This window comes from Lynx canadensis, chromosome X (genome assembly GCF_007474595.2).
Source record: "Lynx canadensis isolate LIC74 chromosome X, mLynCan4.pri.v2, whole genome shotgun sequence".
Classification (NCBI taxonomy): Eukaryota; Metazoa; Chordata; class Mammalia; order Carnivora; family Felidae; genus Lynx; species Lynx canadensis.
In genome coordinates, this window is record NC_044321.2 from 61,383,537 (window position 1) to 61,408,627 (window position 25,091).

The 25,091-nt window shown below is 36.9% G+C and overlaps 1 protein-coding gene across 1 annotated transcript in view; it reads right to left on the minus strand.

Annotated features, from left to right (window-relative positions):
* Window positions 1–25,091, minus strand: part of MAGT1 (magnesium transporter 1) — a 59,613-nt gene that overhangs the window by 10,410 nt on the left and 24,112 nt on the right. The window contains exons 4-7 of the mRNA XM_030305221.2: window positions 10,170–10,310; window positions 8,986–9,126; window positions 7,962–8,051; window positions 7,260–7,323 (exon numbers count right to left, since the gene is read on the minus strand). Of these exons, the coding sequence (XP_030161081.1) occupies window positions 7,260–7,323; window positions 7,962–8,051; window positions 8,986–9,126; window positions 10,170–10,310 (436 nt within the window). The remainder of the gene's footprint in view (window positions 1–7,259; window positions 7,324–7,961; window positions 8,052–8,985; window positions 9,127–10,169; window positions 10,311–25,091) is intronic.

A 25,091-nucleotide genomic window follows, 5' to 3' on the forward strand; every position in this document is an offset into this window, starting at 1 on the left:
CACTGTAGGCTACCACATGTGGGTATGATTAAGAAGAAAGGGAAAAATAGGTGTTCAGGTAAAGCCTGAATTTATCATTGGCTCTATAGTTTGTCTATTCATCCCTTCACTACGGTCTTGCACTCTCTCTCAATAGCCTTTTTTTAGGCATTATGCCCATTCATCATGCTTTTAGTTGCTTAGACAAGTAGTATTCTGCAATGATTATTTTTTCTAAGGTTCTTTATACCCAGATACATGAAAAGACTGATCATTTCTGTAGGCTTTGGTTAGAAGGCACTCTTGATTAATGGCTGAGACTTTTGCTTTCGGAATGGTTTGTTTTGTATCATGGTCTATATGTATTTTCTTTAAATAAGCTTTCCATCTTGTAATATACCGCCAAGGTCTTTGTGTGCTGTTCTCAGTTATCAAGAGCTGTGATGTACTTCCATATGTATTGTTTCATTTCATTTATTGATTCATATCATTTATTGACAAACTTTTACTGACAATGCCTATTATATGGCAGGTGCTTCTAGATGTTGGGAGTTAAAAGTTGGACAAAATTAGGACGCCTGGGTGGCTCAGTCACTTGAGTGTCCGACTTCAGCTCAGGTCATGATCTCACAGCTCGTGGGTTCGAGCCCCATATTGGGCTCTGTGCTGACAGCTCAGAGCCTGGAGCCTGCTTCGGATTCTGTGTCTCCCTCTCTCTCTGCCCCTCCCCTGTTCACGCTCTGTATCTCTCTCTCCCCTCAAAAATAAATGAAGATTAAAGAAAATATTTTTAAAAAGTTGAACAAAATATAGACCATTCTTTGGACAAGTTTACTTTCTAGTGGGATATATAAGTGATGAAACAAATAATAAATAATTACCTAATCATGATTAAATGTTACTATGGGAGAACTGAATAGAAATTAGAGAAAGTAGTATTTTATAACACATAAGAACTGGGCTATAAAATGAGCTAGCAGTGGGGCGCCTGGGTGGCTCAATTGGTTAAGCGTCCAACTTCGGCTCAAGTCATGATCTTGTGGTTCATGAGTTTGAGCTCCGCATTGGGCTCTGTAGCTCAGAGCCTGGAGCCTGCTTCTGATTCTGTCTCCCTCTCTCTCTGCCCTCCCCCACTCACGCTCTGTCTCTCTCTTAAAAATAAACATTAAAATTTTTTTTAAAGAACTAGGAGAACTAAAGTATATTATATATGATGAAGACAAAGACATTTGCATAAAATGAGGCATAATTATAAAATTGTGGAAAAATGTTTAAATTATGTACTTTGAATTATTATTATCTGAGGTAATTTAAGCAATGACATATAATTTCTTTGCCTATTGAATTAGCAGTTTAAAAAAGTGAGAAAACAGGGGGACCTGGGTGGCTCAGTCAGTTAAGACCTCAGACTTGGGCTCAGGTGACAGACGATCTCACAGTTCATTAGTGCACTTGTGCATGCACTCTCACACTGTCTCTCTCAGAAATAATAAATGAATAAACTTTAAAGAAAAAATGTGAGAATACATAATAATACTTAGAACTTGTCAGGGCTATCAGTGCACATATTCTGGCAGCAATCCTCCTTCCCTTTTTTTCAGTAAAATTATTTTGGAAAATAATTTAGACAAAACATCAAGAACAATAGAAAGATTTGTACACTTTGCTTCAAATCTTACTTCTGAGAATTTGGAGATATGTCAAATTATCTTATATTTATTTTTTTAATGTTTATTTTTGAGAGAGAGTATGCATGAGTGGGGTAGGGGCAGAGAGAGAGGGAGACACAGAATACAAAGTAGGCTCCAGGTTCTGAGCTGTCAGCATAGAGCCCGACGCGGGGCTCTAACCCACAAACCATGAGATCGTGACCCGAGTCGAAGTTGGACACTTAACCAACTGAGCCACCCAGACGTCCCTGCCAAATTATGTTTATATCCAAGTAAACACTCGTTGCAATGTTCAACAATAGGAGAATAACTGAATTATAATATACATATTATATAAATATTAAGAATGATCACTATTTTTCTTTGCCTGTATTTTCTTATTTCTCTGTAATTCTCATGCAACGTTTATAACTATAAAGGCCAACAATGATACAGAAAATGCTTGTGATATATTAAACAAAACTGCATACAAAGTATGTCTATAACTACAAAAAAAGGAGCACCCCCTCAAAAAAATACAAATAAGCAAAGAATGCAAGAGAATATGCAAAAATAAACCTAGATTTTAATATTAGGGTTTAAGATCATGGATGAAATTTTTCTTATCTGCTGTTTTATTTTTTACATTCAAATATATTTAATGTATAATTCCATTTGTGTAAAGTTAAAAAATAAGCAAAACTGATCCACCTTGTTAGCTGTCAGGATAGTAGTTACCTTTGGGTGGGGAGGTAGCAATCTGGAGGAGGTGATGAGATGGAGGAGGCTTTGGGTTGTGAGTAAAATTTTATTTCATCAACTGGGTGGTGGTTACACCTAGTTTTGTTCATTTTGTGAAAATTTATCAAACTGTACACTGCACTTATAAATTGTGAACATTTCTGCATGAATATAATAATTCAAATTAAAAAGTTTAAAATGTTATTTTAAAAGTTGCTTTTAGTAGATCACTCAATTCATACAGATTGCTTTATTAATCATGTAGTAAATTATACAATACTAAAATAATGATAAATATGTGGATATTTTCCAAACTCATAATTACTAGTTAGTAGTAGTCTCATTCTATTAGTTCTTATCACATGGTAACTTTTGAGTTTTTAGGCTTTGTGTCCATTAAAAAAATAAGGGATTTTCAGTCTCCCATAAAATTCCCTACTGCTAACAAAGTTAAATAACTTCATTCATGGTCTCACCATCACACCTTATTACACAGTATTTAAAGTACTGTCTTGTAATCTGTACACATCTGTTTGTCCCAATACTGTAAGTTCCTTAGATAAATCATGCATTCATAACATTTAGCAAAGTAATTGCTCAGAAAACATCACTCACACCTTCCTAACCACTAGCAAAAAAGCTAAAACAAAATAAAGGAAAAATAAATATCTCACTGAAAAAAATTTACCATTTTGCATTCTATTAACCAAATTTACAAAAAATGCTGTATTTCCAAATAGAAACTATTGTGACTTCATCAAAATAAAAAGCTTCTGCACGGTGAAGCAAATAATCAACAAAACTAAAAGGCAACCGACAGAACAGAAGAAGATATTTGCAAATGACATATCTGATAAAGAGTTAGTATCCAAAATATATGAAGAACTTACAAAACTCAACACCCAAAAAACAAATAATTCAGTTAAAAACTGGGCAGAAGACATGAATAGACACTTCTCCAAAGAAGATGTACAGATGGCTAACAGACACATGAAAAGATACTCAATTTCACTGATCATCAGGGAAATACAAATCACAACCACAATGAGATACCACCTCACACCAGTTAGAATGTCTAAAATTAACAACACAGGAAACAACAGGTGTTGGCAAGGATGTGGAGAAAGGGGAACCCTCTTACACTCTTGGTAGGAATGCAAACTGGTGAAACCACTGTGGAAAACAGTGTGGAGGTTCTTCAAAAAGTTAAAAATAGAACTACCCTATGATCCAGCAATTGCACTAGTAGGAATTTACCAAAAGGATACAAAATTACAAATTTAAAGGGATACATGCCCTCTAATGTTTATAGCAGCATTATCAACAATAGCCAAATTGTGGAAAGAGCCCAAATGTCCATCAACTGATGAATGGATAAAAAAGATGTGAGAGATATAGATGAGATAGAGATAGAGACAGAGATAGAGATAGAGATAGAGATATATAGATATAGAGAGGGAATAGAATATTACTCAGCCATAAAAAAGGAATGAAATCTTGCCATTTGCAATGATGTGGATGGAGGTGGAAGAAGGTATTATGCTAAGCAAATTACATCACTCACAGAAAGACAAATAACATGTGATTTCACTCATATGTGTAATTTAAGAAACAAAACAAATGAACATAAGAGGGGGGGAAATGAGAGGCAAACAAAGAAACAGGCTCTTAACTATAGAGAGCAAACTGATGGTTACCAGAGGGAGGTGGGTGGGGGAATGGGTTACACAGGTGATGGGGATTAAGAAGGAGGGCACTTGTGATGAACACCCAGTGTTGTATGTAATAGTTGAGTTACTTAATTCTACACCTGAAACTAAATTTACACTATATGTTAACTAACTAGAATTTAAATAAAAACTTGGAAAGGAAAAAAATGCTATCTTTCAACAGGCTTGCAATCTGTTCCAAATGTATGTGAAGCTTTAAGTAATGTTTAACCTTTAGGCAGAAGAAAAAGGTAAGACTATTTCTATTTCTTAAACTTCTTATATAATTATACTTAAAAACTGAGGACAAGCTTAGGAGAGAATTTTGACAGTCTACAATGTTAAAGAGACCATGATTAAGGTCCAGGTTCTACCAGAAAGAGTGACATGGTTCATAGACCAGGCTCTCAAGTTGAAAGCCATGGATGGAGAGGATGGAGAAAATGGGAGAAAAACATTGAAGAGACAGTAACTAAAACATTTTTCAAAATGAATGAAGGGTACTGACCCACAGATTGAGGAAGTTCTGCAACCCAGAAAACAGGAGGAATACAAATAAAAACATTAGGAAAACGTCTTAAAATCCATCAGAGAAAGACACACTGCCTTCAAAGAACAATAATAAGAATTAAATCTAACTTTTTCACAGAAACTACGTAAGTAAAATACAGTGGAATAACATTTCCAAAGTGCTTAAAGAAATCTAGAAATCTAAACCTGTAAAATACCCTTGAACAATGAAGAAGAAATAAATTTTTTTGGAAAAAAAGTTAGGACAAAGCTAGAACACCAACAAACCACAAATCACTTAATATTGTATAATTTTATCTGCCATTTTGCTACACTATTCAGTTTCAAAATATCATTAATTGAGACCATTTTGAGACACTGAAAAATTTCCAAGGTATGGTAATTTGTTAATACACCAAACCATAAACAAGCATTTTCAAATTAAATTTTCAAATAATTTGAAATAGGACAGAGAAAGACAAACTTGTATCATCTCTTATATGTGGAATCTAAAAATAAATTGTATATACACACATGCCTGCAAGCATTCATGGATACAGAGAACAGACTGGTGGTTACTAGAGAAGGGAAGTAAGGGGTGGGAGAAATGGGTGAACTTTTTTAGTTTAAATAAATTGAATAAAAAATGTTAAAAGAATAAAAAAATAAATTGAATAAAAAATAAATTTTAGGGTTTGAAAGAAACATGGTTTGGATCATATTTTTCTTGCAATCTTCTTTCTTATCATAAGGAATAGGTGTTTATTATTAATTTTTTTAGCTCACCATTCCATGGCTGAACAGATGAACTTTCCTGGCTCTGAACTGGATTTTAAGCAGATTTGTTTTCCATATTATACATGAACACTGTTTTGAGAAAATATCATTTTCCCAAATGTCCTTCAATTAAAACCGAAAGCTTAAATTTTTTCCAGAATGTTTCCCTTCAAGTATCTCTATTAAATAAATCACTGATATAGTACAATAAAATGGGGAACGATTTACAAAGATTGACTAAAAGGGGTATTTCCAAGGGTTTTGATTTTTTCTTTACACTTCTTTTTATTTTCTAAATTTCCTTTAATTAACTTGTATTGCTTTTATAATCAGAAAAAAATGTTTAAGGGATTAAATTACTCATATTGATTGTAATCACCTTCAAATTTCTTAGCCAGTTCTTAGTATAATCCATTGTCAACAGAGTAAGTGTTGAACTAGATGACCTCTAAGTTCTTTAGATTATGAGATGAGACCTTACCATCAAGCCACTGGGCAGTTTTCTCTAACAGCCTGGGCTACAACGGACTCTAATGTCAACGTCAGGACCCCTTGGCCAAGAAGCACAACTCTAGGAACATTACATTTGTTTACCTTGTTGATTTGTTCTGCAGAGTCACTGCTTGTATATTCGTGGGGTGGGGGTAAACTGTGTTCAGTAATACTATGAAATTTAGACACTGACCTGTCTGTTACTGTTGAGACTGAAATTTTCAGATGTGAGAAAGTAAAAATCTGCCCTGCCATTCAAAAGAATGGGACAACATACAAAAAGCAGCTACAAAGTTCACAGGAAATAATATTTCTACCTAGGACGTGCTGCAGCTATAAAATGTCAAAATAACCTCTGTCTTTGAGTAACTACTGTTTTTTACTAAATGATGAACACTGTTCTCTAAAATCATACACTGATTCAAATTATATCACTAAGGTAACAATCCATTCTTGCCTGGAGGATCTAAGTCACTAAATGTACAATTTCTTCTTTTATTTCAGAGGGAGAGAGCACACGCAAGTAGGGGATGAGGGGCAGAGAGAGAGAGTCTTAAGCAGGCTCCATGTCAGCACGGAGCCAGACATGGGGCTTAATCCCATGACCCTGGGATCATGACCTGAGCTGAATTCAAGAGTCAGATGCTTAACCAACTGAGCCACCCAGGTGCCCTAATGTACAATTTCTAAGTAGCCTCAATTTACAACTAAATAAAGCTTCAAATAAAGAGTTTGTGAAGACAAACTCCCACATTTATCTGAACTCTTTATAGTTTCTAGGAAACAGAATCCTGTGTCCACTTCACAGTCCAAACTTGATACTGATCCCTTTACATTTAGCCTGGCTTTCCTTTAAGTTTATCAAAAACATTGCTTCCTTTACATTTCACCTAAGCTTCACCCTTCCTTCAAATTTTATAATAACTCTATCTTTCCTTAGGTAAGATGTCACATGATTCTTCTGATGTGCAGTCTCCCTTGAATCAGTGATCAATAAACCTGGCTCTATCAGACTGCAGGTTTGTCTCTGCGCTAAGATAGATGGCACAGAAATATGATTCCAAAGATATTAAAACTTGCATTAATAAGAGAGCAGCCTCAGGGTGCCTGGGTGGCTCAGTCATTTAAGCATCTGGCTCTTGATGTAGGCTCGGGTCATGGTCTCACGGTTCCTGAGTTCGAGCCCCACGACAGGCTCTTCACCGACAGAGCCTGCTTGGGATTCTTCCTCTCTCCCTCCCTCTCTGTTCCTCTCCCAATTGTGCTGTTTCTCTCTCAAAATAAATAAATAAACAAAAAAATAAGAGAGCAGCCTCAACCAAACACTGTAGACAAAATACTAGAATGTGAGCAAAGAGACAAATTAAAATGTAGCACCAAGGACTTATTATAAAGAGGATACTAAACAGAAGAACAATATGTGTTTCAGCTACAAACTGGGCTTGGCTGCTTCCATGGATATAATTCTGGGGGGAAAAAAGACAAAATTAAATCTTTAAACATACATTAACTTTTGGTATTCTAATCTTAAAATGGGCTATTTTCAATTCCTATGAAATTATTAATTTACCTGATGTATACCAGCACTGGATCTGTGGTATTCATCAATAAGTAATTTGGACAAAATAAACATTATTTCTGTGTTTTTATTCATTTGCCTTTTCATTGTACTTATACTATGTTTTCAACAACAGAACATATGAGAAAACTAGTATTTCAGTGTACAAGACCATGAGGTACAATAATGTAAACTTCATGAAGACAAAGATTGTTTTTCTTCTTTATCACTATAATACTTAGCACAGTGCCTAGAAACGGTACATGTTCAAGTACTAGATCAATTATTCTATTTAGTTCAAGTCTGACTTTCATAGTCAGCCTAGTCAAAAGGACTCACCAAATGGGATAAGGAACTTTCCACTTTTTTTGTTTTTTAGGAACTTTCTACTTTTAAGAGAACTTTTCAGTAATTGAAGCTCAGTATCAGAGAAATTAAAAGGTAAAAACTAAACCTAGGTCCTTCACATCCTGGCAATGATGTCACAAAATAATTATTAAGGTTAACTTTGGTATACAATGGAAAGAAATTCCAGACTTCCCTTACCACATGTCCTGTGTGGGGATTCTTATGAGCATATGGTGGTCCTCTTATATGGTTCCACATTTGACCTGATGTCATAGCAAGCACAAAACACTAAAAAACAAAAAATAATGAAATACTTATACAACATGGTGCAGCTGCTCCCACACTGATTAACAGGTTTATGAAAAGTGTGTCTGCTTAAGTAATATGTGAACAAAATTTTTTCAGATAAATGATTTTTGATTAAGTCTTGTATTTCACAAGAACCAATAATAGTTATTCTGAAAGGAAAACCCTATTTTAAAATTATAAATAAGCTGACACAAGTTTCACAATTGAAAACTGAAAAGTCTTTTAGAATATTTTCAAAGGGGGGCACCTGGGTGGCTCAGTCTGGTTGAGTGTCTGGCTCTTTGTTTCCGCTCAGGTCACGATCTCATGGTTCAGTTTGGGAGTTCAAGCCCCATGTCAGGCTCTGCGCTGGCAACCCAGAGTCTGCTTGGGATTCTTTCTCTCTCTCCTTCTCTCTTTCTCTCCCTCTCTCTCTGCCCCTCACCTGCTGGTGCTCTCTCAAATAAAAATTAAAAAATTTTTTGAGAGAGAGAGAGCAAGCGAGAGCGGAAGAGGGGCAGAGAGAGAGGGAGACACAGAATCCAAAGCAGGCTCCAGGCTCTGTGCTATTAGCACAGAGCCCAACACGGGGCTCGAACTCACGAACCACGAGATCACAACCCGAGCTGAAGTCGGACACCTAACCGACTGAGCCACTCAGGTGCCCCAACATTAAAAAATTTTTTAATACAAAAGAAAATTAGAAAAAAAGAGCATTTCCAAAAGAAATGCATATTTTCATAGGGGTGAATAAAAACTGAGTATGAGTTTCTCCAAACCCTGGCCATCCTAATGACATAATGGAGGAAAGAAACTGATTTTAAGGCATGAAATAAAAACATATAAAATCTCTTCTCACAGGTAAGAAATAAACTTAATGCTACCTAACTATACTATATTGTATGCAAACAATTTTTGTTCTAAATTTACTTACCAAGGCTGCAAAAGCCCATCCAGTCTTATTGAAGAGAAATTCCATATTGCTTCTTCGAAGATATACGAGTCCACCAATAACAGCCAAAAGCAATCCCAACATAAGAGGACCAGCATAATTTGGAGGTCTAATTACTCTAATCTAATGGAAACGAAAGAAAAATGTTTTAAAGTATGAAATTTATTTGTTAATTATATAGGTCAAACTGATTTGAAATGAAAGCAATAAAATTAGTGTGGTTATCGTTGTGATGAGCACTGGGTGTTGTATGGAAGTGGTGAATCATATTTCACATGTGAAACTAACATTATACTGTATGTTAACTAACTGGATGTTAAAAAAATTTTTTTTAATGTTTATTTATTTTTGAGAGAAAGACAAAGCACAAGCGGGGGAAGGGCAGAGAGAGAGGGAGACACAGAATCCAAAGCAGGCTCCAGACTCTGAGCTGTCAGCACAGAGCCCGATGCAGGGCTCAAACTCACATACTGTGAGATCATGACCTAAGCTGAAGTTGGATGCTTAACCGACCGAGCCACCCAGGCGCCCCAATAAAAATTTTTTAAAAATTACTTCAAATTCTTTCAGGAAAAATTACACTTCTTTTCTTTTCATCCTAATCAAAATAGTCTATAGTATATCCTAAAATGGGATGGGATAAGTACAACATTCTGCTTACAACATAACATCTTTTAGATTAAGATGTATTTGCCAAGTTGGGGTGCCTGGGTGGCTCAGTCAGTTGAGCGTCCAACTTCGGCTCAGGTCATGATCTCACGGTTCGTGAGTTTGAGCCCCGCATTGGGCTCTGTGCTGACAGCTCGGAGCCTGGAGCCTGCTTCCAATTCTGTGTCTCCCTCTCTCTCTCTCTGCTCCTCCCCTGCTCACACGCTGTCTCTCTTTCAAAAATAAATAAAGATTAAGATGTATTTGCCAAGTATCACTAGATAGTCCATGGACTTAATGAGGTCAAAGGAGTGGTTTCCATACTGAATTCAAGAAGGTGATAGAAGATGTTTTATAATTTCACTCTTTCATCAGGATGATTCTGTTAAATGCTACTTTTGAAGTGGCTACTGAACTATTACCACTTCAGTGATATGGGGAGGAGACCAGTTAGGACCTCCCGTAAGACTTGAAGTGGATAATGGCAAAGTAACTTTCTACAAAGTAGGGAAACTTACATTGACATCAGTTCTGTCAGCAATCCACCGGGCAATCTGTTCAGCTGAAAAACCACGCACCTGCAACTCATATGTATCACCTCGTTTGGGTTTCCCTTTTGCAGGAAAGTTGATGAAAGTTGGAGCTGAATTCATGTTTAGCTGAATAAAAAGAAGTCCATGAAAATATAAGTTATCAAGAAAATAATCTTAACAGCAACTATTTTCTTGAAATTTAGGCATCTTAAGGAAAGTGGTAAGCGGTGGAGTCAGGATTCAAATCCAAGGCTGCCTGTGACCTTAATTAATTAGTACACTTTACTGACCAAATATTAATTCCTAGCTAAGTAGTCTATACTTTCTACTTTAGAATGGAAAATCTCATATATCACAAACATTTTCATCTGTTCAGAAATTATGCAAAAATAATACATTTGTGAGAACTAAAATTGCCTTATGTAGCTGGACTAAGCTCCAAATAGAGTACATTCTCAATCTGGAGAAAACAAGACAGTGCTCTAAAACTGCAATGAAATACATACATACATACATACATACATACATACATACCACTGCAGTGAAAACCATCAAAATGGTAGTCATATGCAAAAACAGTTAATTCTAAAAGGTTCATAAATGTTTACTGATAAGCATCACATTTTTCTATTCTCTATAATGAGACGATGGTATGCTTAAAGAAGACAACATTGGAATTGCTAAGGTAAAGAAACCATGACTGACTCATCTGCATTGTATCTTTCCTGATGTGATATAACTGTATTTGTGGAAAATACAAAGTCTGAGTAAGTCCAGGGAAAAGATGCTGACCAACTGATGCAAACATTCAGGTCCCTCAACAGGTAATCCAATAATGGAGATTAGCTTGTATAAGACAACTATAATTTAAAGACATCAGCCAATAAAATAATCCAACTCCCTTGCTTTGATTCTATACTCACAACAGAACCCTCTAATAGTAATTTTTTAGACTTTCCCATAAGGAAGAAAAGTATAGTGATTAGTCGATATGATTATTTGGTCTCCTTGGCAATATAATATGGCAAATTAATGAATTAATAGATTAGTCCCTTATTTACCAACATCCATGTGAGTGTGCATAGTCTCCAGAACTAGGTAAATTCTGGCTACATTGTTAAAATTCAATTTCTGAATTTGAAAAGCTAAGAACCTTGGGGCGCCTGGGCGGCTCAGTTGGTTAAGTGTCCGACTTCAGCTCATGTCATGAACTTACATTGGGTGAGCTTGAGCCCCACATCAGGCTCTGTGCTGACAGCTCGGAGCCTGGAGCCTGCTTCAGATTCTGTGTCTCCCTCTCTCTCTGCCCCTCCCCTACTCATGCTCTGTCTCTGTCTCTCTCAAAAATAAACAAACTTAAAAAAAATTGAAAAGCTAAGAACTAGACCCTGGACAGTTTTCACTCCATCAAACTGTTGCCCAAATTTTAGGCCAAAGTCTTTTTCTTTTTAATTTTTATGTATGTATGTAATCTCTACACCCAACACAGAGCTCAAACTCATGACCCTGAGATCAAGAGTTGCATACTCTTCCAACTGAGCCAGCCAGGCACCCCTAGGCCAAAATATTCAATAGTTAACTATATCACTTTTGGATTCATAAAAAAAAAGTCTAAAAATACAGGTAATATATGAATCTATTTTCTCTATAAAATTAAAAAAAAAGTTTACAGGGTTATAAGGACCAACAATTCTAGCAGCCACTATTATTATTTCTAAACCTTTTTGAATTTATTCATATATGTGTGCGTATACCACAGAAAACACAAATATTGCTTTGTGTCCACTTTAACACAAATGGTATCATATTAACTATCATATTCTGCAATTTGCTTTCTGTGCAGCCATGTTTGAGGGATCTATCCATGATAGTACATATATATCAACCTCTTTCTTTTTTCTTTTTTTTTTCATTCTTTTAACCAAGTTTTATTAAGCACCTATTTTGTACCAGGTAACAAAATTAAGAAATGTACTTAAATTGGCAAGGGAGCAAACTTCAGCACAAGCCCGTATTTACTGGTGGATCAATGAAACCCAAACCCTTTCTGGCAAGAACCTGGCAAAAAAGCCCAGCCGTGACCTGGGCGTAGAGCTGTCGTCACCCAGTATATGCTTTGACTTGCAGGGTCCTCAAGTCAGGTGGCACGTTAAGGAGACTGAGATGCAGCTACCTCTCTTTCAGGGGCAAACAGAGAGACGCGACCTGCCTTTTGCCATGCAGCCAGCACCCAGCCACCCCACCACCCAGCCAGCGCAAGGCTTGAACGGGGCTGGGAATTAAGTTTACAGCCATACCTGCATGTGCCTCTGTCCCATGCAAAATCAAACTCTCCCCAGAACCAAGATAAGCGCCTTCCAGGTAGCCCTTGTCCCGTGCCGCCCTGGGGGAGCAGTGCTGGCCTTTCTTTTTTTTTTAAGTTTATTTATTTTGAGAGAGAGAAATTAAGAGCATGAGCGTGGGGGGGGGGAGCGCAGAGAGAGAGGGAGAGAGAGAGAGAATCCAAGCAGGTTCTGCACTGCCAGCATGGAGTCTGATGTGGGACTTGAACTCACAAACTGTGAGACCATGACCCAAACTGAAACCAGGTGCCCCTCAACCTCACTCTTATAGATTATTAAGTAACTATGCTATTGTTAAACTTTTAGTTTTTTTTCCAATTATACATAATTTTGCAATGAACAGCCATATACTTACCTCCCTGTATACTTGTGAGAGGTTTTCTATAGAAATGGACTTGTTAGGTCACAGGATAGAAAAGTTTTAAATTAAAATGCATACAGTCCATTTGCTTTCCAAAGTGGCTGTACCAATTTACACTTTTACCCACCAATGTAGGAAGGTATCTATCTATTTCTGCAAAGTCTTGTCAAAACCTCATATAATAGGTAAACATTATACATCACCATTATTGTAACTTGTATTTCCATAATTAGTAGTATAACATCTTTATGCCAAATCACCCCTTTTAAAATATCTTGTAGACCAAAGACACAATCGATAGAGTGAAAAGGCAATCTACAGAATGGGAGAAAATATCTGCAAATCATATTATCTGATAAAAGGTTAATACCTACAATATACAAAGAACTACAAGTCAACAACAAAAAACCCAAACAGATTAAAAACTGGGCAGAGAGAAAAAAAAAAACTGGGCACAGGGTTTGAACAGATGTTTGTCCAAAAAAGAGAAACAACTGGGCAACAAACACATGAAAAGATGCTCTATATCACTAATCATTAGGGAAAGATAAATCAAAACTATAATGAAACTATGCCCATTAGAATGGCTACTACCAAACCAAACCAAACCAAACAACTAGAAAATAAGTGTTGCTGGGGATGTAAAGAAACTGGAACCTGTGTGTACTGTTGGTGGGAATACAAAATGGTGCAGTCACTATGGAAAACAGTATGAAGGTTCCTTAAAAACCTAAAAATAGAACTACCATTAGAGGAATTTCAATTCTAGGTGCATATATCTAAAAGAATTGAAATCAGGGTCTCGAAGAGATGTTTGTACACTTACGTTCACAGCAGCATTATTCACAATAGCTATTCACAACAACATTATTCACAATAGCCAAAAGATGGAAGCAACCCAAGTGTCCATCACCAGATTAATGCATAAATAAAATATGCTATATACATACAATGGAACATCAGTCAGCATCAAAAAAGAAAAAAAATTCTGACACATGCTACAACATGTATAAACTTTGAGGACATAATGCTGAGTGAAATACAGCTTATTACAAAAAGACAAATACTGTATGATTACATTTATGTGAGGTACATACAGTAGTCAAATTCAAAGTGACTGAAAATAGAAAGAATGGTAGTTGTCAGGGGCTGGGCAAGAGGGAATAGGGAATTATTTAATATGTAAAGAATTTCAGTTTTACAAAATGAAAAGACTTCTGGAGATCAGTTGCACAACAATGTGTTATTTAACACTATTGAACAGTACATTTAAGATTGGTAAAGATAGTACATTATATGTTATATATATTTTCCCACTTATAGTGGCAAGTGACACTACTATTTGGAGAAAGACTTAAATTTCTTCCACAGATGGACATACTTCTATCCTTATACCACCAACTCTAAATATAGCCCTAAAATGAGCATCAAAAAAAAAATAATAAAAATATAAAATGAGCATCAATATGAAAGCTATGTGATGTAAAAGAAAATTAGTTTTGTATCTTTACAAATCACTAACAAAAAGTCTTTGTGTATATTGTTAAAATAAATGGAATTACAATTTTTAATTTCTAAAACAATCCCAGCTTGAATAGTAGACAATTAGAAAGCAATTTCTTAAACTCTAGAGATTGTTTCCTTTGCTCTAATAAAGCCTAAATGCATTAATCTTTTAGGTTATAGCATTTTATAAATGTACTAATTTTGAGTTATTGATCTGTGACTAGAATGACACAATGATATACTTTAAAATGGGAACATTAAGCTATTTACTACTTATTGGACATCTATTATGTGATTAATACAATAGCTACAGGATGTTGGGTCTGCTCTTAAGTAAGTAACTATATTCTAAGGGGGACTGTCAAACAACTCTAGGACTAATTCTACTATAATGTAGAATGTGGATACACGTAGGATAGAAATATAAGGAAGATAGTATGGCGACACAAGAAAAGGGGTGACTTACATTTCATCTGGAGGATTTGAAAAGGCTGCAAGGGAGTATCTGAAATGAGGCTTTAAGGGTAAATAGAATTTTAAGAGGGGAGAAAAAGGGAGCAAGGATATTTCATGTTGTAGGAAGCAAACAACGATGCTGAAACAAGACAGGGTATGACATAATATAAATATGAGAAAGGTAGTTATGTGTTTAGAGTAAAGAGGGCATGAATGGAAGACTAAGGAATTTTGGCTTTAGTCTATATGCCACTATTTCCAAAAGTATGTTCCATAGAATCTAACCAAAATCCTCCATTAAACAGTCCAATAATTTGGGAAATTCTGCATATCACAGCCCACTGTTGGAACTGAAAGAGTAACATATCAGCATGTTAAAGTCTATGAGAAGTCCTGTGTTCGGAGACAATTCTCATAGGTTTCTTGTGTTTCTGTATACATTGCATGCAGAGGACCTGACTGCCTTTGTTGTGGATGATTTGCCCAAGCATATTTGTATACCCTTAAAACTCAGAGATAGACCCCCTCCAAAGCAAAGAACATGCATGCTTTCTACCCTTATAGAAGATCTGGGTTTCCCAAAGCTTGGAGATATTCTCCCATAATGCAAACCACTGGCCTTCTCTGCACTGTCCCATGGGAAGTGGGGCTTGGAGAAACAGTACAAGAAAGTGCTTTGGAGATAATTTAGAGACCATTGTTGCTGTAAATAATAAAGTCCTGGGGTGCCTGTGTGGTTCAGTTGGTTAAGCATCTGACTTCGGCTCAGGTCATGATCTCATTGCTAGTGAGTTCGAACCCCATGTTGGGGTCTGTGCTGACAGCTCAGAGCCTGGAGCCTGCTTTGAATTTTGTGTCTCCCTCTCTCCCTCAGCCCCCTCCCTCACTCATGCTCTGTCTCTCTCTCAAAAATAAATAAACATTAAAAAAATTCAAAAATAAATAAATAAAGTTCTTTAACTCTGACCCAGGAGTATCATTTTTTCTGCCAATATCTATGAACCCATGGCAGGCTAACTTATTAGCACAATTGTAAATAGAGTAAATCCCTCAGATCCTTTATAGTTCATGATACACTGAAGTCAAAAATAAAATTTAATTTTGTTTACCTTCAAGTTTCCCAAATCTAATTTTTCCCAATGATTCTTACTAATACTCTCCTGAAAAACCTCTGGAAACTGTTATAGCAGGTAATAGGGATAGAGTAAGTGAACCATTTGAAAGTGAACCATTTGAGTAAGTGGATGGTAAGTGAACCATTTGAAAGGCTACTGTATTAGTTCAAATGAAAGAAGATGCCATTCTGCCCCCTAACAGGGGAGAAAAAAAACCTGAAAAACTCTTGTGAAGTTCATAGTCCAGGGGGTACAGTCTCACTAAAAGACTGAGACCTAACCATAGGACCATAAAATGTACCCATTCCTCCTCACCACCACATTACTAAAGGCCACTTTACCACAGCTCATTTTAACCAGTGCATCATGTATGGTACGAAGAAAAAATTACAAGGCATACCAAAAGTTAAAATAAAAAAAAAAACCACAATTTGAAGACACAGAGTCAAGTATCATAACTAGACATGGCAAGGATGGTGGAATTATCAGACAGGGCATTTTTTAAATCTATGATTAATATGCTAATAACTCTAATGGATAAATTAGACAGCATGTAAAAACATTTGGGCAATGTAAGCAGGGAGATAGAAATCCTAAGAAAGAACCAAAAAGAATTGCTAGAGATGAAAAACACTATAACAGAAAGAAAAACGCCTTTGATGAGCTTATTAGTACACTAGACATGGCTGAGAAAAAAAATCTCTAAGCTAGAGGATATATGAACAGAATCCTTGAAAACTGAAAAGCAGAGAATAAAAACTAAAAAGAACAGAACAGAATATCCAAGGACTATAGGTCAACTACTACAAAAGATGTAACATACACACAATGGGAATACCAGAAGAAGAAGAAGAAAGGAACAGAAAAAAATATTTAAAACAGTAATGATTGAGAATTTTCCCAAACTATGGGAATGCAAACTGGTGCAGCCACTCTGGAAGGCAGTATGGAAGTGCCTCAAAAAGTTAAAAATAGAACTACCCTACAACCCAGCAATTGGCACTACTAGGTATGTATCGGAGGGATATAGGTGTGCTGTTTCAAAGGGGCACATACACCGCAATGTTTATAGCAGCGCTATTGATGATAGCCAAAGTATGGAAAGAGCCCAGATGTCCATCGACAGATGAATGGATAAAGATGTGATACATATTTACAATGGAGTATTGCTCGGCAATTAAAAAGAATGAAATCTTGCCATTTGCAACAATGTGGATGGAATTAGAGGGTATTGTGCTAAGCGAAGTCAGTCAGAGAAAGACAAATATCAGATAACTGCACTCATTATGTGGAATTTAAGATCCCAAACAGATGAACATAAGGGAAGGGAAACAAAAATAATATAAAAACAGGGAGGGGGACAAAACATAAGAGACTCTTAAATACAGAAAACAAACTGAGGGTTGCTGGAGTGGCTGTGGGTGGGGGGATGAGCTAAATGGGTAAGGGGCATTAAGGCAGACATCATCAATCAACTGGATATAATTGACATCTATAGACTACTTCATCCAAAAAAGGAAAATATACATTCTTCTCAAGCTCACATGGATCACTCACCAAGACAGACCACATTCTGGGCTATAAAACACACCCTAACAAATTTAAAGAGTATAAATCATACAATGTTTGCCCTTAGACAACAATGTAATTAAACTAGAAATCAATAACAGAAAAAGAACTAGAAAATCCCCAAATATGTGAAAATTAAATGATACATTTCTAATTAACACTTGGTCAAAGAAGAAATCTCAAGAAAAATATAAAAATATTTTGAACTAGGGGTGCCTGGGCGGCTCAGTCGGTTAAGTGTCCAACTCTTGGTTTTGGCTCAGGTCATGTCTCATAGGTTGGGCTCTGCACTAGCAGCATGGAGTGTGCGTGGGATTCTCTAACCTCTCTCTGTCGTTTCCCTGCTTGTGCTGTCTCTGTCTGTCTCAAATAGATAAACTTTAAAAAATATTTTGAACTAAATGAAAATGGAAACACAACTTACCAAAATCTGTGGGATAGAGCAAAAACAATGGTTAGAGGAAAATTTATAACATTGAATGTATAATGAGAAAAAATATCTAAAACCAATAATCTAAGTTTCCCCTTTACAAAACCAAAAAAAGAAGAGCAAATTAAATCCAAATTTAGTAGAAGAAAATAGATTAAAAGAATTGGTTTCAAAACCAATGAAATTCAAAATAGTCAATAGAGAAAAATCAATGAAACCAAAAGCTTGTTCTTTGAAGAGATCAAAGAAATAGATAAGTGTCTGGCCAAATTAAGAAAAAACGAGAGGGTGCCTGGGTGGCTCAGTCAGTTAAGCATCTGACTTCGGCTCAGGTCATGATCTCACAGTTCGTGAGTTTGAGTCCTGCATCCAGTGAGCTTGTGCCCCACTCTGGGTAAAAAAAAAAAAAAATCATGAGCCCCACTTCAGGTGAGCCCTGCTTATCTCTCTCTCTTTCCCCCTCTCTCTGTACTTCGCTCACTGTGCCCTCTCTCTCTCTCTCTCAAAAAAAAAAAAAAGAGAGAAGACACATAATACTAAGATATGAAAGAGAGATTATCACTACAGATCCTATGGACATTAAAAGGATAGTAAAAGGGGCGCCTGGGTGGCGCAGTCGGTTAAGCGTCCGACTTCAGCCAGGTCACGATCTCACGGTCCGTGAGTTCAAGCCCCGCGTCGGGCTCTGGGCTGATGGCTCAGAGCCTGGAGCCTGTTTCCGACTCTGTGTCTCCCTCTCTCTCTGCCCCTCCCCCGTTCATGCTCTGTCTCTCTCTGTCCCAAAAATAAATAAACGTTGAAAAAAAAATTAAAAAAAAAAGGATAGTAAAAAAAACTATCAACAAATTTGATAACCTATATGCAATGGACCAGTTCTTTGAAAGACATAATTTGCCAAAACTCACACACAAAAAATAAACAATCTGAATAGGCTCATACCTATTAAGGAAATGGAATCGATAATAATAACCTTCCAAAATAGCACCAGGTTCAGATGAGTTCAACGGTGAATTCTACCAAACATATAAAGAAGAAATTATACCAATTTCTACAATCTCTTTCAGAAGATAAAGCATATCTTTTATCTTCATACCCAAAACAAAGATATTATAAGAAAACCACACATCAATGTCTCTCATGAACATGGATACAAGAACTCTAACCAAAATATGAACAAATTGGGGCGCCTGGGTGGCTCAGTTGGTTAAGGTCTGACTTCAGCTCAGGTCATGATCTTGCAGTTTGTGAGTTCAAGCCCCGCATCGGGCTCTGTGCTGACAGCTCGGAGACTGGAGCCAGCTTCTGATTCTGTGTCTCCCCCTCTCTTTCTGCCCCTCCACCACTCACGCTCTGTCTCTCTCTCTCAAAATAAATAAACATAAAAAAATATATGAACAAATTAAATCATTAATGTACACAAAGAATTATACACCACAACCAAGAAAAATTTAAACCAAGTATGCAAGGGTGGTTCAATATTCAAAAATTAATTAATACAAAGAAACAACAAGTATTGGTGAGGATTTGGAGAGAAAGGAATCCTCCTGCACTGTTAATGGGAGTGCAAATTGGTACAGCCACTGTGAAAAACAGTATGGAGATTCCTAAAAAAGTTAAAAATAGAACTACGCTATAATCCAATAACTGCACTACTGGGTATTTACCCAAAAAATACAAAAATACCAATTCAAAGGGACACAAGTGCCCCTATGTCTTTGGCAGCATTATTCAAAACAGCCAAGTTATTGAAGCAGCCCAAGGGTCCAACTAATAGACAAATGGATGAAGAAGATGTGGTATATATATATGGTATACACACACACACACACACACACACACACACACACATTGGAATATTATTCAGCCATATAAATGAATGAAATCTTGTCAGTTGCAATGACACGAATGGAGTGAGAGAGCATAATGTAAGTGAAATAAATCATTCAGACAAAGACAAATATCATATGATTTCACTCAAGAAACAAAACAAATGAGCAAAGGAAAAAAAGAGAGACAAACCAAGAAACAGACTCTTTTTTTTTTTTTTTTTTTTTTTTTCCCCAACGTTTATTTACTTTTGGGACAGAGAGAGACAGAGCATGAACGGGGGAGGGGCAGAGAGAGAGGGAGACACAGAATCGGAAACAGGCTCCAGGCTCTGAGCCATCAGCCCAGAGCCTGACGCGGGGCTCAAACTCACGGACCGCGAGATCGTGACCTGGCTGAAGTCGGACGCTTAACCGACTGCGCCACCCAGGCGCCCCGACAGACTCTTAACTATAGAGAACAAACTGATGGTTACCAGAGGGGTGGTGGGTGTGGGGGATGGGTGGAATAGGTGATGGAAACTAAGGAGTAGACTTGTCAAAAGCACTGGGTGTTGTATGGAATTGCTGAATCACTATATTGCACACCTGAAACTAATATAACAGTGTATGTTAACTATATTGAAATTAAAATAAAAAATAATTAATGCAATTTATCATAACAATAGGCTAAAAAGAATCACATGATCTTATCAATAGATACAGGAAAAGCATTTGACAAAATCCAAACTTATTCATGATAAAATCTCTTAGTAAACTTAGAGGGGAGCTTCCTCAACTTGATAAAAATGCCTACAAAAATCCTACAAATAACATTATACTTTTTTTTCCTTCTGATAATGTTACATTTTTTTATTAATTTTATTTTTTTAATCTTTTTTTAATGTTCATTTATTTTTGAGAGAGAGAGAGAGAGAGAGAGAGAGAGAGAGAGAGAGAGAATCTGAAGTAGGCTCCAGGCTCTGAGCTGTCAGCACAGAGGCTGACGCGGGGCTCGAAATCTCAAACTGTGAGATCATGACCGAGCTGAAGTCAGATGCTTAACTGACTGAGCCACCCAGGCGCCCATTTTTTTTTAATTTACATCCAAATTAGTTAGCATATAGTGCAATAATGATTTCAGGAGTATATTACCCATCTAGCCCATCCCTGCTCCCACAACCCCTCCAGTACCCTCTGTTTGTTCTCCATGAGTCTCTTACACTTTGTCCTCCTCCCTGTTTTTATATTAGTTTTGTTTACCTTCCCTTATGTTCATCTGTTTTGTCTTTTAAAGTCCTCATATGAGTGAAGTCAATATATTTGTCTTTCTCTCACTAATTTTTATTTTGATGAGGTCCTGGTAGTTCATTTTTGCTTTTGTTTCCCTTGCCTCCAGATATGTGTTGAGTAAGAAGATACTGTGGCCAAGATCAAAGAGTTTTTTGCCTGCTTTTTCCTTGAATATTTTGATGGCTTCCTGTCTTACATTGAGGTCTTTCATCCATTTTGAGATTATTTTTGTGTATGGTGTAAAAAAGTGGTCCAGGTTCATTCTTTTGCATGTCGCTGTCTAGTTTTCCCAGCACCACTTGCTGAAGAGACTGTCTTTATTCCATTGGCTATTCTTTCCTGCTTTGTTAAAGGTTAGTTGGCCATATATTTATGGGCCCATTTCAGGGTTCCCTCTTCTGTTCCATTGATCTGAGTGTCTGTTTTTGTGCCATAACATTATACTTAATGATGAGAAACTCAAAGCTTTCCTAGTAAGATTAGGTACAAGAATGGCCTTTGTAACCAATCCTTTTCAACATCATCCTAGAAGTTCTAACTAATGCAATAATGCAATAAGATAAAAGAGGAAATAAAAGGCATATAGATTGGGAAGGAAGGAAAAAATTGTCTTTGTTTATGGATGACAGGATCATCTATGTAGAAGATCCAAAAGAATCGACCAAAATAACTCCTGTAACTAATAATCGATTACAGAAAGGTTGCAGATTACAAGTTTAATATACAAAAGTCAACTGCTTCCATATATACCAGCAATGAACAAGAGAAATTTGACATAAAAAACAATACAGGGTACCTGGGTGGCTCAGTCAGTTAAGTATCTGACTTCGGCTCACATAATGATCTCACAGTTCATGGGCTCAAGCCCCGCATTGGGCTCTGCGCTGACAGCTCTGAGCCTGGAGCCTGCTTTGGATTCTGTGTCTCCCTCTTTTTACTCCCTTGCTTATGCTCTTTCTCTCTCTCTCTCTCTCTCAAAAATAAAATAAACATTAAAGAAATATTAAAGGGGAGCCTAGGTGACTCGTTGGTTTGAGCATCCGAGTTTGGCTCAGGTCAAGATCTCACAATTCACAGGTTTGAGCCCCACATTGGGCTCGCTGCTGTCAGTGCAGAGCCTGCTTTGAATCCTCTGTCCCCCTGTCTCTGACCCACTTGCTCTCTCTCTCTCTCTCTCTCTCAAAAATAAATGAAATGGGCGCCTGGGTGGCTCAGTTGGTTGAGCGTCTGACTTTGGCTCAGAACATAATCTCACAGTTCATGAGTTCAAGCCCCGCATCAGGCTCTGTGCTGACAGCTCAGACCCAGAAGCCTGCCTTGGATTCTATGTCTCCCTTTCTCTCTGTCCCTCCCTCACTCTCACTCTTTCTCTCTCTCTCTCTCTCTCTCTCAAAAATAAAAACATTAAAAAAATTAAAAGATAATAAAATATTAAAAAATTAAAAACTACCATTTATATTAGCATCCCCCAATGAAATATTTAAGTATAAATCTAACAAAATATGTACAAAACCAATATGAGGAAAACTACAAAACTCTGATGAAAGAAATCAAAGAAGAACTAGCAAAATGGAGAGATATTTCATGTTCATGGATAGGAAGACTCAATATTGTCAAAATGTCTTCCCAACTTCATCTATGGATTCAATACAGTCTCAGTCAAAATCCCAGCAATTAATTTTGTGGATATTGACAAAGTTATTCTAATGTTTATATGGAGACAAAAAAGACTCAGAATAACCAACACAATGTTGAAGGAGAACAAAGTTGGAGGACTGTCACTACTCAGCTTCAAGCTATGGTAATCAAGACTGTTGTATTAGCCAAAAAGCACATAGATCAATGGCACAGAACAGAGAGCCCAGAAATAGACCCACATAAAACTGATCTTTGACAAAAGAGAAAGGCAGTTACAAGGAGAAAGGACAGTCTTTTCAACAAATGGTGTTAAAACAACTGGATGTCCATGAGCAAAATAAATAAATAATCCACCTAATCTAAACGTGGACTTTATGCTTTTCACAAAAATTAATTAAAAATGGATCAAAGGCCTAAATGTAAAAGGAAAAAATATAAAACTCCTAGAAGGTAACATAGGAGAAAACCTACATGACCGTGGATATAGTGATGACTTCTTAGATATGACACCAAAGACATTATCTATGATGGATATAACTCATAAATTGTACTTCATTAAAATTAAAATCTTCTGCTTGGTGAAAAAGAGTCCAGAAAACAAGATGACACACAGATTGGGAGAAAAAAATTTGCAATACACTCATCTGATAAATGACTGTTCTCTAAGATATACAAAGAACTCTTAAAATTCAACAATAAGAGAACAAATGAGCCGATTTAAAAATGGGCCATGGCGCACCCGGATCACTTAGTTCAGCTTCTGACTCAATCTCAGGTCAGGTCTTGATCTCAGGGTCATGAGTTGAAGCCCCACATTGGGCTCCATATGGGTCATGAAGCCTACTTTAAGAAAAAATGGGCCAAAGTCCTTATCAAAGAAGATGTATGAATGGCAAATAAACATTTGAAAAGATGTTCTACATGATATGTCATCAGGGAAATGCAAATTAAAACAGTAAGATACCACTATACAACTATTAGAATGGCCAAAATTCAGAACACTTGACAACACCAAATACTGATGACTATGTGGAACAATGGAGACTCTCATTTATTGCTGTCAGAAATGAAAAATGATACAGCCACTTTGAAAGACTGGCAGTTTCTTACAAAACTAAGCATGTTCTTACCATATGATCCAGCAATCACACTCCTTGATATTTACCCAAAGGAGCTGAAAACTTAATGTCTGTACAAAAACCTGCACATGGATGTTTACAGGAGTTTTATTCTTAATTGCTAAAACCTGGAGGCAATTAAGATGTCTTTCAATACATGAATGAATAAAGAAACTCTGGTACATCCAGACAATAGAATATTATTCTATGAGCACTATGAGCACTATGAGCACTATAAAGAAATGAACTATCGAGCCATGAAAAGACATGGAGAAACTTTAAATACATATTACTAGGTAAAAGAAGTCAATCTGAAAAGTTTACATACTGTATGATTCTAGTTATACGACATTCTGGAAAAGGCAAAATATGGAAATGGTAAAAACATCAGTAGTTACCAAGGGATGGGGGGAGGAATGAATTGGCAGAGTACGGAGGATTATTAGGGCAGTGAAAATACTCTTTATAATACCATACTGATGGATACATATCACTATACATTTGTCTAAGCCAATAGAATGTACAAGATCATGAGTGAATCCTGATGTAAACTATGTATTTTGGGTGTTTATGATGTGTCAATGCAGGTTCATCAACTATAACAAATGTACTACTCTGGTGGGGAATGTTGACAATGAGAGAGGCTACCCATGTGTGAGGGGAGGGGATATAAGGGAAATCTCCTTATCTGCCCCTCAATTCTTTTGTGAACCTTAAGCTGCTCTTAAAACAGCCTTGGGGTGCCTGGGTGGCTCACTTGGTTGGGCGTCTGACTTTGGCTCAGGTCATGATCTCATGGCTTGTGAGTTCTAGCCTGGCATCAGGCTCTCTGTGCTAACAGCTCAGAGCCTGGAGCCTGCTTCAAATTCTGTGTTCCTCTCTCACTCTGCCCCTCCCTCACTCATGCTCTGTCTCTCTGTCTGTCTCTCTCTCTCTCGAGAATAAATATAAAACATTAAAAAAACTTTTTTTTAAATTTTTTTTTAACGTTTATTTATTTTTGAGACAGAGAGAGACAAAGCATGAACGGGGGAGGGTCCGAGAGAGAGAATCTGAAACAGGCTCCAGGCTCTGAGCTGTCAGCACAGAACCCGACGCGGGGCTCGAACTCACGGAACGTGAGATCGTGACCTGAGCCGAAGTCGGCTGCTTAACCGACTGAGCCACCCAGGCGCCCCTAAAAAAACTTTTTTTAAGTCTTAATTTTAAAAAGTACAGGTGCTGGAATGCCTAGGTGGTTCAGTCGGTTAAGTGTCCAACTCTTGGTTTTGGCT